At 37.4% G+C, this 16,938-nt stretch overlaps 1 protein-coding gene across 3 annotated transcripts in view; it reads left to right on the top strand.

Moving 5' to 3' along the window:
- The window catches only part of CLEC7A (C-type lectin domain containing 7A), a 30,415-nt gene that overhangs the window by 6,655 nt on the left and 6,822 nt on the right, over nt 1-16,938 (top strand). Inside the window, exons 2-6 of one of the 3 annotated variants that reach the window (XM_055336718.1) lie at nt 8,689-8,864; nt 10,592-10,690; nt 12,470-12,607; nt 13,701-13,852; nt 15,191-15,309. In XM_055336718.1, coding sequence (XP_055192693.1) covers nt 8,762-8,864; nt 10,592-10,690; nt 12,470-12,607; nt 13,701-13,852; nt 15,191-15,309 — 611 coding nt within the window. In that variant the 5' untranslated portion in view covers nt 8,689-8,761. The remainder of the gene's footprint in view (nt 1-8,688; nt 8,865-10,591; nt 10,691-12,469; nt 12,608-13,700; nt 13,853-15,190; nt 15,310-16,938) is intronic. The other 2 variants (XM_055336719.1, XM_055336720.1) reach the window with 2 other exon arrangements.

Below are 16,938 nucleotides of genomic sequence, written 5' to 3'. Positions count from 1 at the left end.
GGAGCTGCTCTGCCCCTGCCTGCTGCCGGGCTCAGCGGGGGTTGTTTACCCCGTCAGGCCCCAGGAGGATCAGCCGCAGTTGCTATGGCAACTCTGGCAGCCTGGATTCAGCCTCCGCAGGAACTACGGGGCTCGGGGCTCTCGGTTCTCCGTCCGCAGGGCCTGGAGGCTCCGGGGCGGGGCCGCTGATCTGCTCAGCTCGGGGCAGGAGCGTCCTTGCTGTCCTGGGCCCTCCCGGCCTCTGCCTGTCCCGGGGGAGGCCGGATCCTGGGCTGTGTCCCGGCGCCCTGTGCTCCGGGGCCTGCGCTGGTGGATTCGCGCTCCCGCCCCGCAGCCCCCTCCGCGGAGCCGCCGCCCGAGCCCCTCCGAGCTGCTCCGGTCCCGCCGTGCGCGCTGCAGCCCTTAGGGAGCTCGGCGCACTCTCCCGGGGCGCAGGTGTCTGTTAGTGTCCCGGGAGCCCGAGGGCATCCCCGCCCTCCTGGGTCCTGCTCTAACTCCCTGCGGGCCCCTTTCCGCCCGGGAAGGTTGGTGCAGCTCCTGCTCCTCCGGGACGGGGCTCTCCTGTCCTGGGGACACTCGCCCCGGCCTCAGCCCGGCTCCTCGCGGGGCCCCTCCCCCTCGGAGGCCTTTTGTTTCTTTATTTCTTTTTCCCCGTCTTCCTACCTTGATAGAAGCGCGAACTCTGCTCACTGTAGCATTCCAGCTGGTCTCTCTTTACATCTCAGGCCGAATTCGTAGATTTTCAGGATGGTTTGAAGGTTATCTAGGTAATTTGGTGGGGACAGGTGACTCGGGGACCCTGCTCTTCCGCCATCTTGCCCCTCCTCCCTGTGAAGTGCTTTTGATGAGGGAACAGAGGACTAGCTGAGGACAAAGCATATTGACAAGTGCGTGAAACAAGCAGAGGGACATTCTTCTACAGACTCAACTGCCTTGATGTTCATACTTTGCTAAGGGCAGAAGGCAATCTTAGCCTGACCCCCAGGCCCCTGTGAGTCTACTTTTTAACAAATAAAAATTCCTTTAGAAATTTCCTTTATCTCTGAAACCCCCTCTCCCCCCCCCCCAAGATAATGTGCTGGCAATCATCCCCCAAGCACAAGGCCCACTGATATACATCTGAAGGGTCTCATGACTCAAGTTTTATTAGACAGTAGTAAGTGACCTTTTCCCATCAATAGCTAGCCCCCTCAAGGTCCTGCAAACCTGGCTTCCAAAATTCCTTAGAGAGTATGCTATCCTCAAACCCCTCCCAATTCCCAGGTATATAATGAGCCACCCCTCACAGGCCTGGGGCAGCAGCTCTTCCTGCCCATGGGTCCAATCCTTCCAATCCTTGTGCTTTAATAAAATCATCTTGCACCAAAGATGTCTCAAGAATTCTTCTTGGTCATCGGCTCTGGACCTCACCTATATTCCAAAACTTTATCACTTTGAAGATAAAAACAAAAAAGAAAAAATTAAAAAAAAAACAAACCTGTATGATGTGATTCAGAATAATGGAAAGCACCCTAGTTGTATTCTACTGTGGAGGCTGAGAAAATTAAGGCCATTCCACCTTAAGTTCAGTGTTAGCACTAGTACAGCCTTCCCAGGCCCCTGTGAATAAGAGCTGAACTTTACCTTACTTCAGTTAAGCCCCATATTAGAATGAGAACAGAGCTCAATGCCCTTGAAAGCCCCATATCAGCATGTAAACAGAACTTGAGAAATTCCTCCACCCCTTCTGGAGGTCCCCTAGACCAACCCTTAAAACTAAGCTGGAACCCACCTCGGGGTCCAAGTCCCTGCTCTGCTGTGTCGGGTACACTTGGACCCAAGCTCGAGCTTGTAAATAAACCCACGTGTGTTTGCATCGGTGTCAGCTCATTGGTGGTTTCTCAGATTCGCAATCTTGGGCACAATGCTACTTCAGCCTGGGTAGAAGTAGCTGGACTAGAATCAACCCAGAAAGACTACCCAGAGAGAATGATGTTTGAACAGAGAACTGATTATCCAGAAAAGTCTCTCATACAGAGTTCTGAAGGAAAAGCATGTAGTCAAAGTGTAAGTGCGAAGTCTCTCAGACAGAAGCAAAGTGGTGTATTTGTGTGATAAAAGAGAAGGCCAGTGTTTAAGGACCTGAACAGAGACAGGGAGACAGGGAGATGGTTAGGAAATAAAACTAGAAAGATAGTCTGGCATCTGATTATTTAGATCCTCACAGGGCCGGAAAATATAGCCAAGCAGGTGATGTGGGGAGTAGTGAACTATCTGCAGAAAATTAAAAATATAACAAAATTTATTAAGAGTCAGTCTACTTTTTATTATCACCCATAATCCTTAACAATGCCAATGATAAAATATTCCCGGAAAACATCTTTTGTGATTTTTTTGTTTAGTTTTAAATTTGTATGGTTGTTATTTAGTTTTAGAACTCTGTTTAACTATTTCTCTATACAATAAATTCTTGTTATTCATGGTAGTTATGATCTGTGAAGTGGCAAAGAACATCCAATAATTATTGCTTCTGTGGGAACTACAGGGTTAGGTTTCTGTAATGTCTGATCACAACAATTTCTGTCAACAGATTATTACATAACCTTGTTTTATGTATGTTTCTGTTTCAATGCCCATTAGCAAATATATGTTGATTCATTAACATTGATCTCAGCCAACAGCACTATAACTCATGCCTGAATAAAGCTTACCTAATACACATATTTTCTTTGTAAGTCACATCAGTCTTCTTGAACTTAGGAACACCAGACTGTACTTCAGCACTATGTTTGAGGGCATTTTAGGCAGTGAAGTAACCAACAAAAAGTCAAAACACACACACACAAACAAACAAAAAAAGCACTACAAAGACAGTGAAAAGGACATTTCTTCTTCAGTTAGGAGAGCTGGAACAAGAGGGCAGTGTCACTTTGTTCAAACTCCTCTGAAATCAGGCATGTTGGGTTGTAGGGGCCAGAGTAAGTTACTCTCGGATGGGCCACTCTGGCATAGAGATTATTCCCAATTAAAAGTCATCAAAGCCCAGCAGACTCAGGAAAAACTCTACCTCTACCACAGCTGCTTAAATTTACATTGGAAAGGAGAGCCTGCTACAGGCAGGGGAGTATTAACAGAGACCAACGCCCCCTTTACTAAAGGAATTTATCTACTTAATAAGGCAACCTTGTTTTCCCAAACATCTCCTTTCCCCTTCCTGCTAAAGGCCTTCCTTCCCTTGGTGTCCTAGGACCCGCCTCCCTCACCATCCCACATCAGCTTCTTGTTGTCTCCTTTAGAATCTCCTGTCCCCTCTGTACACCTATTACATTTGATTTTCTCCTGTTAGTCCATCTCCTGTCAGTTTGATTCTAAGTCCAGCTAGAAGAAACTTAGGCAGGAAGAAGATCTTCCTTTCTGTGAATGATCATGAAAAAGCCCTGATTGATTTGGGATTATGATTAAATTTTAGCACTTAAGCAAATTTGCAGTCCTGAAATCCATGAATAATGAGGATCGACTTATCTCTGTGTATATCAATATATCTATATGTTCTTCAAATTATCAGGTTTATGTCTTTTTTCCTTTTGTAAGTACTGTATTCTACATGGAAGTCAATTCACAGAACTCCTAGTTGTTGTGGAACAATTTGGAATGGTTTGGAATTACTGAAATTCACTCAGTACCACTTGGTTTGCATTGCTTGCATTATAGAATGAGTAATTTCTGTGTTTAAAGTGTAGATTTGAAATCAATATCGATAGCATAGCACAGTGATTATCAAATCAAAAAGACAAAATTTGAGCTACTTTCTCTTCATTCTATGTGACAGTTTGCAATTTTTATTTGTCCTTATACAATATTTCAACTGCAGAGAAATCTGAAAATTACTAAAATTGATCCTGAGAAAATAAGGACATGGACAATATTGTAATTTCTGGAATCACTGTGAAATAGGATTTTTGTAAATCTTTGCCACATATATACTATGTATTAGTCTTTTTCTCTTTACATATCTGTGGCTTCAGTTAAAGAATTTTAAAAATTAAATGAAGAAAAAATTATCTTAAATCAATTTTGAGCAAAGATGAATTGGTGTGTCTGGATACATAGTCAACACTTAACACAAACTTGTAAAAAAGATTAATTTTGACAATATCATTAACAAATTTGGAAAAGGTTAAGGAGCTCAAACAGAAATTGTAATATTATTTATTACTGTGACATACCTATATATAGGTATAAATTCACCTCCCTTTCAAAAAAGGCATTAACGTAATTGATAAGATTTTAGCCATTGATTTAAGAGTGGTTTGTACAATATTTATTTTTACTTTACTATACATATTTATACACACATTTTAATTTCTTTTGACATTATTTTATATACAACTTTTTAAAAGAAGATTAGATTTAATTTAATTTATTTGAGAAAGAGAAAGAGCATGCACACAAACTGTAGGAGGGGTAGAAGCAGAGAATCCCAAGCAGACTCCATGCAAAGGTGGAGCCTCACACTGGGCTCTATTACATGACCATGAGATCATGATCTGAGTGGAAACTAAATCAGTCATCTAACAGACTGAGCCACTCAGGCACCTCTATTTTATATCCAACTATCAACAAAAAATATTCACTATGTACATTTGTTTTCTGACCTTTATTATCATTCATTCTATTTCATGATTATTGCTGAAAACTACTTTGTTCTGTAAAGGAGAGGAAAGTAAAAAACAAAAATAAAACAAAACAAAAATAACAGTCTGGGTCTTAAATATGTTAGGTACACTGCTGCTCAAGAACTCAAGAATTAGTGAGGAAAACACGAGGATCTAACAATAAGAAAATGACACATAAATTCATCTCTTTCTTAGGGAAATTGGGACATTTCAAATACATGTGTCATAAGAGAGTGGTGTATATACACTGAAACCATGAAGCTACTGGAGCAGAAGGGTAGCAAGAGCATAGATTCAGAAAAGAGAAAGTGGATTGGGAAAAAGAGTTGAAGGCACATTTTAACCTGAAAGATTTACTGATTATAAAGAGAGCTTTGTACCTCATTTATAATAAACATTGAAATTGGAAAGAGTAGTGTGAATAAAGCAAAGGAATTTTTATGGTCCACCCAAGCCAGAGGTACTTAAACAATTTAAGTAATTTTTTGTTTCCTTGTTCTCCAAATATAATGTGAAATTGAGTAGAATGGGATTGGGTCTCATGCTTCTTTGTATCTAGGCTTCTGAGAATATGGTAAATGTTTAATAGATGTTTAATTGCTTAATGGATAGAAAGGGAGGGAGTGGCAGAAGGATAGAAAGAGGGAGGAAAAGAGGGTGGGAAGAAGGAGACCCAAGTTAGCATTCAAATTAGAGATGAAATTTGAGGATTTTTTTTTTTTTTACATTGTGAACATTACGGGGAAGGTACTTTGAGATACTGTTATTTCCTAAAGACAATATTTTTTTTCTACAACAGTTTTAAGTGAATGCTAATTTGTTTTTAATAATCTTGTTTTCTGTTTAATTCATTTATTCATCTATTTATGTCTATTTTTATTCACTTATTTATATAAATTTTCCAAAAAGTCACACTAAACATATGTCTCAGGCTCTCCTGTGTTTCATTTTGCTGGTTTAACAGTCATTCTAGTAAACCTAACAAAATAGATATTTGTTTAGGAAAGATACTTTTTTTGAGCTTTAATTCTGGGATCAAACACTACTTTTGACAACAGCTAAGTATATGTAGAAATGAAAACATGACCAGGCTGATTCAGCTATTCTGAATGTGGTGCCTTATTGATGTAACATTTAATCTGACTCTTGATTCAACTAATTATAATTTTAGTTTATAAAATGTTTTTCATTTTTAAGAATTCTTTTCAGATTCTTCATTTTTCTTTTTTTCCTTTTTTTTTTAAAGATTTTTTATTTATTCATAGAGACAGAGAGAGAGGGGGGCAGAGACACAGGCAGAGGGAGAAGCTGACTCCACACAGGAAGCCGGACGTGGGACTCCATCCAGGGTCTCCAGGATTGCACCCGAGGCGGCAGGTGGCGCTAAACCGCTGCACCACCAGGGTTGCCCAGATTCTTCATTTTTCTTTCAAGAAAAACTTGCTGTATCAATGTAATTTTTCGTCAAATTTAATTTCACTGACAATATGAATTAGATATTTGTTGTTTTTTGTTTTTGCTGTTATTTGTTTGTTTGGGTTAGATTGATTTGCTTTCCACCTTTTTTTTACATTAATATTTAACAACAGGTATTTTTCTGAATGTATAGATTGCTCTCCCCACTGCCTCCTGTCCCTTGAAATACTGATTTTTTTTCTAGTTGTGTAATTACTCTTCAATTGTTTTAATCCCAGAAAAAAAAGAGAAGACTAAAATTTGTATTTATTGAACATCTCTTTGACAACATAGTGAGCCGATTCTTTTTGTACAATTGTGATTAAATAAAGGAAGAGATGCATAGAAAATAAAACTTGTTACACGTAATTTTCCCAGTGGGGGGCCTGGATTGACACTATAAAGCCAGCTTCTTCTTACTGCCTGGAAGGTGCTCACCTCATAACTGTTCTGTTAGTAGGCTGACCTTTCTTCCTTAAACCAGATATGTAATCTGTGAAAAATCCCTGGTTTTCCAAAAACTTCATTAGAGAACCAAGAGGCTGATGGACAGTTGAGATTACAATCCACGTGACTACTTTGCAATATGTTTATAAAAAGTTAGCAAAACTTTCGTGACAGGCCCAAGTAAGGGGGAGAAACTCATTTACTCTCCATTGAACTCTTTTATTTTGGTATGTGTTAGTAAGAACTGCAGAGCTCTTGGTCTATAACATCTCCATCCAAACTTCTGCACAAAGAGGTGACATCATCTACCATGGCTTCTAGCACTTTAGTGTCCCTAGAATGATATTGAACTCTGTGAAATGCCTGCCTGAGAAAGCTCAGTGCTGCCAAGAAAATTTACTGTTTATTCCAATCAAAACTTGGTGTTAGACAGGTCTCTAAATCCCCTCCAAGAGCAGTTACCTTAGAAAACTTGCAATTATAAGCCCTTTCTCTGACCTTTGAAAAGTAAATCTACCACCTGAAACTATCTCTTCAAGAACCTCAGAGCCATATCTCTGAAATGCAAGCATTCAGGAAGTTAAGAAAGATAACTCTCACTATCCCAGTCCCTGTGAGGGGATGAGGCTCTAACTTCAGTGACACTTGAAACAAGTGTCATCACCTTGTTCAATATGCACCTCTGCCACTGTCATAAAGATAGGAGAAGTTTATTTCTCTCCTAGATAAGTACAAACTAACAAATCTTCACATGGATTAACACCCCTTAATACCACTCAGTGTCTTTCCCTTACCATACCTTTAAAAGTTTTTAGTATTTTGTTTTGGGGAAGTGGTCTCTCTTTTCTATTATGGTAGTATTTCATGATGGTACATGTAACACTATCATGACATACTTTTCTACTGTAACAGTATCACTGGTTGAAATCTGTCCTTGTTGCTTTAATGAGTGTCTGGCTTCATTTCAGATACCTCCTTCATTCTGCTTGCTTTATAGTCTTGTAAGGGGGTTGGGTACCTTTCTAGTTTCCAGTAATGATGTTTTCCATATCAATTAATTTGGTTATTTTGAATAGTATTTCTGTCCCAGAATTCTCCATAAGCTGACACACTAGTTTCTTTTTGTCTTTGTGAGTTATCTTCCAAGATCCCCAGTGGATGCCTGTCCCACAGATAGTACTGAACCTTATATATACTGTTTTGTTTTCTTTTCTTTTTCTATACATATATACCTATGAAATAGGCCTTGTGACATAGGGTTAGGCTACTATTCGACTTTCTGACAATACATCAGGAGGATCATCAGCTTCCTGATGGCAGTTGCCTGGGGATAACTGAAATCATGGAAAGCAAAACCGCAGATAAAGGGGGTGTGTGTGTGTATTTGTTATATGAATGTATGAAAAGATCACGTATTTTGCAGCCAGAATATGCCTTGGTTTGATTCTTTGCTTCAATATTTTTATTAGTGTCTTAAAACTGGGTAAGGGACTAAAATTTCTACAGCTTATTTTCTTCATTTGAAAATAAGTAAATAATATATATATATATACCATTAGACTTGTTGGAAAATTGAGATTGAATGAAAAAAACATGTGCAATGTGTACTATCTGGCTCATAGTAATTGTTCAGTAAGTAATTACTACTTTGAATTATCAATCCCTGGCAAATGCTAAAGAGATTTGTTTCTCCTCTCTGTTGTTACAATGTCTCCTTATAGCATCCTTCAATGCCTATCTGTAGGTTTCCTCTCTTAGGCAATGAGATTCTTTATAAATATCTTATCCTTATGTCACCGGCTCCTGCCAGTTGAAAGGATGGGCTTTTGATAAATGTTTGGTGAATGAATGAGTACATGAATAAATTAATGCATGTGTGAATTCATGTTTCATTTTTCTTATGTTTGGTCTGAAACAAAGATTTATCTGTTGTGCTGTCTTACAATTTTCTTAAGAATCATCAGTCTTAGAAACAGGATCTAAAGATACAAATGGGAACTTACTACAGCATAGTTTTCATTTCCTGCCTTTGTCTATATCTGATTGGACTGCTTACTTAAGCTCAACCTGTTAAAACTCAGTAAATGACTACTCCACATGATTTGACTCATACATCCTCTTTTGTCCACAGGCAATTGTCTTAAAAAAAAAAAGAGAGGGAAGAGTTCTCAAATGCTGTGTCAATTCAGGAACTCAGTAGAACAATGGAATACCATTCTGGGGTAGAAAATTTGGATGAAGATGGTTATACTCAATTAGACTTCCACTCTCGAGGCATCACTGGGCGACCTGTGGTCTTAGAAAAAGGTATCTTTTCTTTCTGCCTTCAACATTCTTGTTCTCATTAACTAAAATACCGATCTGGAGAAAATTTGAGAGACTTATGACTTGTAGGCTGAAACCCTTTTAAAAGATTTTCAGAAGTCACTGAAGATATCTTGAAATATCTTTCCTCATGGCAAGCATTTGGTGACTAATTATTAGAATTTAAGTTAATTATTAAGATGGCAGAAAATACAATTTCTCTGTCCCGTAGGAATAGACACCTCAGCAGTAAGGAACTATAAATAAGTTTGATGAAATGCAAAGATGAAAGAATTTCAACAAGAATGACTTGTTACTTGTTTGTTAGAAAGGAGTAAATCATAGAAAGGAAGTCATGGAAACTTAAAGAAATATATATGAACAACATCAGGATATGTGAGATAAGAAAGAGAAGAATGAAAAGAAAGAAGATAGGTGAGGGAAAAAATTGTGATTTTGTAGTAAAGAGACTTCAGAAGTCATAGGGTTTGGAATCATGAATCTGATGTGTTCTTTGGCATAAGATGTTGATTTGGATTTTTTTTAATCAAATGGGAATCCTTTGTATACTAGTGAAGGAAAACATGTGCTAAATGACAAGATTCATTTGTAGAACATGACTCTTAAACATAATAGCAAAGGAGTAAAATAGGGATGCCTGGGTAGCTCGGCGGTTGAGAGTCTGTCTGCCTTCAGCTCAGGGTGTGATTCTGGGTCTGGGGATCAAGTCCCACATCGGGCTCTTTGTGAGGAACCTACTTCTCCCTCTGTCTATGTCTCTGCCTCTCTCTGTGTGTGTCTCTCATGAATAAATAAATAAAATCTTTGAAAAAAAAAGAGTAAAGTATGGAGAAAGGCATTACAAGATGTCTCTCTTCATTGAATGAGTCATGTAGTTTCCTCTATGGTTCTCCTATTTGACAATTCTCTGATATACTTGTACTGCTTATTCTCAAAGACAGAACTGTATCCTTGATACCACAGAATTAACATAAAGTGAGTTTCTGGTTATCAAGAGAAAGATTATTCACAAGATTTGACATGAGAATTTGCTTTCTTCTGCTTTATGGTAACCTGCATTGCACAATTATTTTCCCTTTACCACTTATGCAATTCTTTTCTTGCTCAACCAGCTGAGGAGGACTAGAAAAACTGGGTGATGCAAGAGGTAGGGAGGCAGATGTATGTTTCTGCATATTTGTTGACCAACAATGAGTTACGTATAATGTACTAGTAGTCTCCAGACTAGGTGCTTTATGTGTTAGCTCATTTAGTTCCTACAATGATCCTCTGAGGTATTATTACCCCAGTTTTTTTTACAAAAAGAAATAAACAGAGTAACTCACCCAAGGTTTATACAACAAATAAGTGAAAAGAGAAGGTTGTCCTTAGTGTCCAGTGCTATTTCTCCTAAATAAAGCTGCCTTTTATAAAAATGAGTGGGATTTCAGAAACTCTGGTAGTGTCAGGACCTCTAGACATCAATGTGAACCTGAAATTAGGAGCGTGCAGATATCAGGGCACTGTGCTGAAATTATAGTTCCAGAATCTGAAGAGATATACTAAACATGAGGGAAAATTCAGATAATCCTAGATGACTAGATTATCTGTATATCAGTGATTAGTATTTCACTTTAGAATTTTCTAGATTTTGATAAACTGGAGAACTGAAGTGCTTTGTGATTTATCATATTTCTTCATTTTAATTTATGTTCTCTCTTTCTTCCTAGTAACTTGTGCTACCTCTCCTCGTTGGCGTCCCATTGCTGTGACTTTGGGAATTCTATGCTTGCTAATGCTGGTGATAGCTGTGATACTGGGTACCACAGGTGAGTATTGGTACTCAACAACAACACCACTACCACCAACAGATATTTGTAAGTATTTATTATGTGCCAGGCACTCATTTAAGAGCTTGAACAGTCATAATCTGATTGAATCTATGTTAAGGTTGAATCAGTGTTATTAATTCTCATTTTATTTGTAAGAGAAGTAGAAGTGGGTGTGGTGTATTTTACTTTTACTTTTCTAGGGTCATAAACTAGTTAATGGTAAGACCATAACTAGAAATTTAGGCAATCTGACTAAAAAAATGCATGCTCCTCTTTTTTTTTTAAAGGAGAGAGAGAGAGAGAGAGAGAGAGAGAGAGAGAGAGAGCCAGCATTAAATGGGGGAGGGGTGTGAGATAGAGAGAATCAAACCTGCTCCACCCTCAGCACAGAGCCTGATAATCGGACTCAGTCTCAGGGCCCTGAGATCACGGTCTGAGCCAAAATCAAGAGTTGGATGCTTAACCAATTGAGCCACTCAAGAGCCCCTAAAAAAATGCACATTCTTAACTATATTTCTTTACTATCTTCCCTGAACAGTTGGTTTCAAAGTTGTGAAATTCCTAAATATACTAATGGAAGGAAACCATTGGAGGTAAAGAAGGAAGTACAATATAGTGGTTATCTTCCTAATTAAATAAATTCTTTAAAGAGACTATGAATTATTTTTATAAATCTTATAATTTAGAGAGTTTTATACTTGATCTTTAATCTAAACTCCTCTAAATAATATCAGGAATTACCTCAGGTACTTACTAAATAGACATTTTTTGATGGGTGAATGAATTCATTTAGATTTTTTTTTAGATTTTTATTTATTTATTTATGAAAGACACAGGGAGAGAGAGGCAGAGACATAGGCAGAGATAGAAGCAGCCTCCATGAAGGGAGCCCGTTGTAGGACTCGATCCTGGGACTCCAGGATCACACCCTGGGCTGAAGGCAGGTGCTCAACTGCTGAGCCACCCAGGCATCCCTCCTTTAGATTTTCTATATCAAACATTCTATTGTCAATAAAGTATTATTGTGCTTTTGGAGTCTTCACAAGGACCTCTCCCTCTCTCTCTCTCTCTTTCTTTTTGCTTTTTTTATATTTATTTATTTATTTATTTATTTATTTATTTATTTATTTATGACATTCTATTGTCAATAAAGTATTATTGTGCCTTTGGAGTCTTCTCAAGGACCTCTCCTTCTCTCTCTCTCTCTCTCTCTTTTTGCTTTTTTTAGATTTATTTATTTATTTATTCATGAGGGAGAAAGAGAGAGAGAGAGAGGCAGAGACACAGGCAGAGGCAGAGGGAGAAGCAGACTCCATGCAGGGAGCCTGATGTGGGACTTGATCCCGGGTCTCTAGGATCACGCCCTGGGCTGAAAGCAGACGCTTAACCAGTAAGCCACCCAGGTTTCCCAAGGAGCTCTCATTTTTAAATAACAGAAGAAAGATAAAATATTTATTACTTTTTCAAATCTATCTTGGCTCCAATTGATGCCTCTTACTTTCTCTTTCATACTCTTTCTTCTCTATCTGCTTTATTTTTCTCTTTTATACTCACCATCATGGAAGTAATTTTTTTCCATCTATCTATTATTTATTCTATCATCCATCCATCTATATATCATCTATTTTTACCTCTCAATCAGCACTGTTATCTATTTATCAATAATCAAAAGTATACCCCTCTGTATTCCAACAAATATGGATTTTGGAATTATAATTTCAAATATAGTAGAATGACTTTTTTTTTTGTCACTATAATTGTTGTTGATAAATGAAGCTTTTTGGAGATTCAATTCAGGCAGCAACCCATTGAAGAATGACAACTTTCCATCAAGAAATAAAGAGAACCACAGTCAACCCACACAGTCATCTTTAGAAGACCATGTGGCTCCTACCAAGGCTCTCACAACCACAGGCAAGGGCAGGCTTAAAAGCTGAATGTAATCCTTGATCTAGGATGGTCAATTACTGGGACAAAGGCCTGAGTTAGGGTGGGTATGGGTAGCGCTTTTACATGTAAGGATTGTGCATTCAAGGAAAGCACATATCAGTATTATGTGTATGCCCCTGTCATATATACAATAAAGTGATATAAATATCCCATGCATTGGGCAGCCATTTCTAAATTGAATTTTTTCTTCAAATCAGTAACTAATTTATCATTTTCCACCTATTTAGATCTATAGGAAATTGTATAATTTGATGCAAAGGAAATGTACTCTCTCCTTTGAGAACTGATATTTTAAAGTAACACAGATAGGATAGGAAATTAGATGTCAAAAAGGAAGAAAGGGAGAGAAAAGTAAAGAAGGGAAATGTGCTAAGAATTAAGAATTGTATGTTAATTAAACACATACAAAAGATATAGAGCTAATAGACACATTCCTGAAAACTCTGGTTATATTTGTTTTTCTTAAATTATATAATTTCACTAATGTATTTCAGTTTTATACACAGTTGACCTTTATTCCTAATTACATCATAACTATGGCAATATTTTAACTTCAGTTTTTCATCTCTGAACCCATACGTCCTTACTATTTGTATCAAGTAGCTAAAGATACAAAACAGAGATACTCTATCATGTGAATAACTGCTCTTATTTCTTTTTTGAAAAATTACATTCTTAAATGGATCTTGTACCTCTAAAATAAGTTAACATGAAATTACTGTTTATCTTGAAGATTGATTTTGAATTGATTTATTTTAAGAATTATCATGAAGAAAGGGAATTCTGGACTGAATGTGAAAGAATGGAAGACAGGCCAAGAAGGAAAGAGGGTTGATGGTCTTAAACAGTGTTTATATACTCTATTTTCATATTTTAAATGAATGAGGGCATTTCAATGTGATCTCTTCTGTAAAAATCATATCCCTATAATTTGAACTGAAAATGGAATGTATTACTGGCAATTCATTGATTACTAAGTATCCTCAGGATGAATGTGCTTGAACTGAAGGAGCAAATTGGTGTGATATGAACCTCATTGTTCACTTTTGATTTCCAGGAGCTTTTTCCAGCTCTTGTCCTCCTAATTGGATCACACATAAGAACAACTGTTACCTATTTAGCACATCATTAGCTTCCTGGAATAGAAGTAAAAGACAATGCTCTCAACTGCACTCTAATCTCCTGAAGATAGACACTGCAGAAGAACTGGTAAGTGTAGCCTTCAGTTATAATTACCTGTGATCTATGTTAAGCAGAAAAATAGAGGTAGAGGGAGAGATGGAATCTCAAGAAGACTCTGCACTGAGTGCAGAGCCTGATGCAAGGCTCGATCTCAAGACCCTGAGATCACAATCTGAGCCAAAACCAAGAGTCAGATGCTTGAGCAATTGTGCCACCCAGGGGCCCCCATATGTTTCACTTTAAAACAAATCTATTCAAACACACTCCAAATTTTCAGGACTATAACAATGAGGCCACTACTCATTTTTGTGGGTTTGAATTTCAATTCTTAAATTTGTAGAGGAAAATAGAAAATTCTCTTCCTTGTCATCATTATTATCAGGGAAAATAGCAACAATAATCATATACATTTATAAATCATTTACTCCTTCTAAGATACTGGGAAAGACAAAGAGGTTTAAAAAGGAACCTTGCTATTTCAATGCTTATATAGTTTGTAGGAAGAAACAACTCAACCGTTGCCTAAAGTTAAATATCTGGTATTGGTAATAATGACAAGAATTCAGAGAAAGATCCGTGGGTATATAAAGTTTTACATAAAAAGTGGGACTTATCACACATTGTAAATGAAGGGTATAACTCAGTTGGTCTATAAGAAGGGATTAATAGTCAGGAAATACTATAAATCTAAACAATCTGTAACTCCTATATTTACTTTCGCTTCCTCTCAAATTTTGTATTTCTATCATGTGTTACCCAACAGTTGTAGCTTGCAAGAAAATGAATGGAAGTAGATTATGACAAAGAAAGAGAATGACATCAGAAGTATGTCTGGCTTTTCAGTGTTCCTGTTATTTGTCAGCAATTTAAATGTCATCATTAAATCTCAAGCTACTTATTTATAAAACGTGCACTGGAACTAAGTTATTTTCATATTTTTATCTAACTGCAAAGCATTCCTTGACAAAAGTGTTATAAATTCATATATTCAATTTGAGAATATAGTGGCCTGTTGTCCATGAAAATTGCTTAGGGACTCTGTTACTCTTAGATCTTGTCAGGCAGGTTGCATGGAGGCATTAAAATTTTGACATTATGGATCTATTCTTCATTGGAAATTTAAACAATAGTGACTCTGAAGAAATAAAATATACTCTGACACACTCAATGGATTCAATAATTGGCACTTCTCCCTAGGTTGATGCCAGTGTATGTATGCATTCTTCACCAGGGTAATTCAACCTGTTGTTTCTTTCTCAATGTCTGTAAGAATTTTTATCTCTATCTTTTTATCTCTATCATCTCTGTCTGTCCCATTGTCTCTGTCACTCTTTGACATGTATTTGTATTTATGCTTTCCTACAGGAATTTATAGTAAGACAAGTGTCTTCTCAACCTGATAATTCATTCTGGATAGGACTTTCTCGCCATCAGACCGAAGGACCATTGCTGTGGGAGGATGGCTCAGTGTTCTCATCTAACTTGTAAGTATCTGGGAAAACAAAGCTTCATCCCCTTTCTCAGAAAGCTAAGAGAATGCCAAGAAGTTAAGAATCTTCTTTGTGGGCCATTTATGAGAAAGGAAGAAAGAAATGGTGACAGAGAAAAAGAGTGAATCGGGGCGGGGAAGAAAAGAAGGTAGAGGAGAACTTTATAGTCAAAACGAGTTGAGTGATGATCTAGTGCTGTCAGCACAAATGTTCTTCAGCTTTCTTACAAGGAGGGCATCTGGCACCTATTTGAAGTAGTCCAGTTAGGAGCCATCACTGTAAGTATAAAACGGTGATGAGGAGAATGACTTTGGAGTCAGTTCTCAGCTTGAGACAACGATTGGTCCACTCTGTGTGAAATCGGATAAGTTACATTGTCTATCTGAGCCCCTCTTCATTTGTAAGTGAGAATAAAAATAGTACTTATCTGTTAGGATTTTAAGATATAAAGGAGATAAAAGTCAAATCACTTAGCATAGTGTCCTTAGCATAAGCGATACATGCTATTATTAATTTTGGAAGCAACCACATTTCACATTTTATAAAGTTCTTTTAAACACATTTCTCATTTGCATAATTATAGATTCTCCCTTATTGTATGTGGATCAGTTAGGGTTAGAGAAGATATATATAGATCTCCTATTGGTTCTAAAGGACACTGATCCATACACAATGAGGAATAATTGACACATGGAGATTTATTATGAGGAATTGGCTAGCATGATTATGGAGGCTAAGGGGTCCCACAATCTACCATCTGCAAACTGGTGATCCAAGGAAAGCCTTCAAATATGAAGGGCTGGGAACCAGGAGAGCTAATGATGTAAAACCCAGAGTTCGGGTAGAAGATGAACTACACTGAGATGTCTCAGTTCACAAAGTGAGGCAGGAAAAGGCAAATTCTTCCTTCTGAGACCTTTTTGTTCTATTTAAGCCTTCACCCACGTTGGGGTGAGCAATCTACTTTCCTGTGTCCACTGACTCAAATGTTAGTTTCACCCAGAAACACCCTCCAGACATAATTAGAAATAAAGTTTAATCTGGGTATGGCTAGTCAAGCTAACACATAAAATTAACCGTCACAAAGTATTGAGGTTTTCCTCATTGTAGTTGTCATTTATTTTCTTCTTTTATCTGAAGAATATGAAATTAAATTCTTTTAAAAATTTTCTATTATGAATGTGTGTGTATCCGTGCAAGTGCCTCTTTTTTTGTTGGTTTGTTTTCCCATTACTCTCAGTAGGTGTGCTTTCCAATTCAATTTCTGGCTTTGTTGATTCTCTTTCCTCTGTGTCTTTTTTTCTTTAAAAAACTCTTTTATTTATTCCGGTTCTCATCTTTATTACTTCTTTCCATTCAATTTCTTTGTTTTGAATTTTCAGTTCTCTCTCTAATTTCTTGTATGGATGCTTGACTCTTGAAATCTCCCTTTCTTTTTCTCGAGTATGTTCATTTAAGACTAACTTTAATGTATTTTTATTGTCATTCTGTTCAAAATATTTTTAATTACCATTGGGAGCTGTTCTTTGACCTGAGTTATTTAGAAATGCATTTCTTAATTTATAAATATCTGTATGTTTATCCCTTTGCTTTAGGTTTCAGCTTAATTCCATTGTGGTTGGA

This window comes from Nyctereutes procyonoides, unplaced genomic scaffold (genome assembly GCF_905146905.1).
Source record: "Nyctereutes procyonoides isolate TBG_1078 unplaced genomic scaffold, NYPRO_anot_genome, whole genome shotgun sequence".
NCBI classification, from domain to species: Eukaryota; Metazoa; Chordata; class Mammalia; order Carnivora; family Canidae; genus Nyctereutes; species Nyctereutes procyonoides.
The sequence above is the reverse complement of the archived record's forward strand: the minus strand, read 5'-3'. Positions and strand labels throughout refer to the sequence as shown.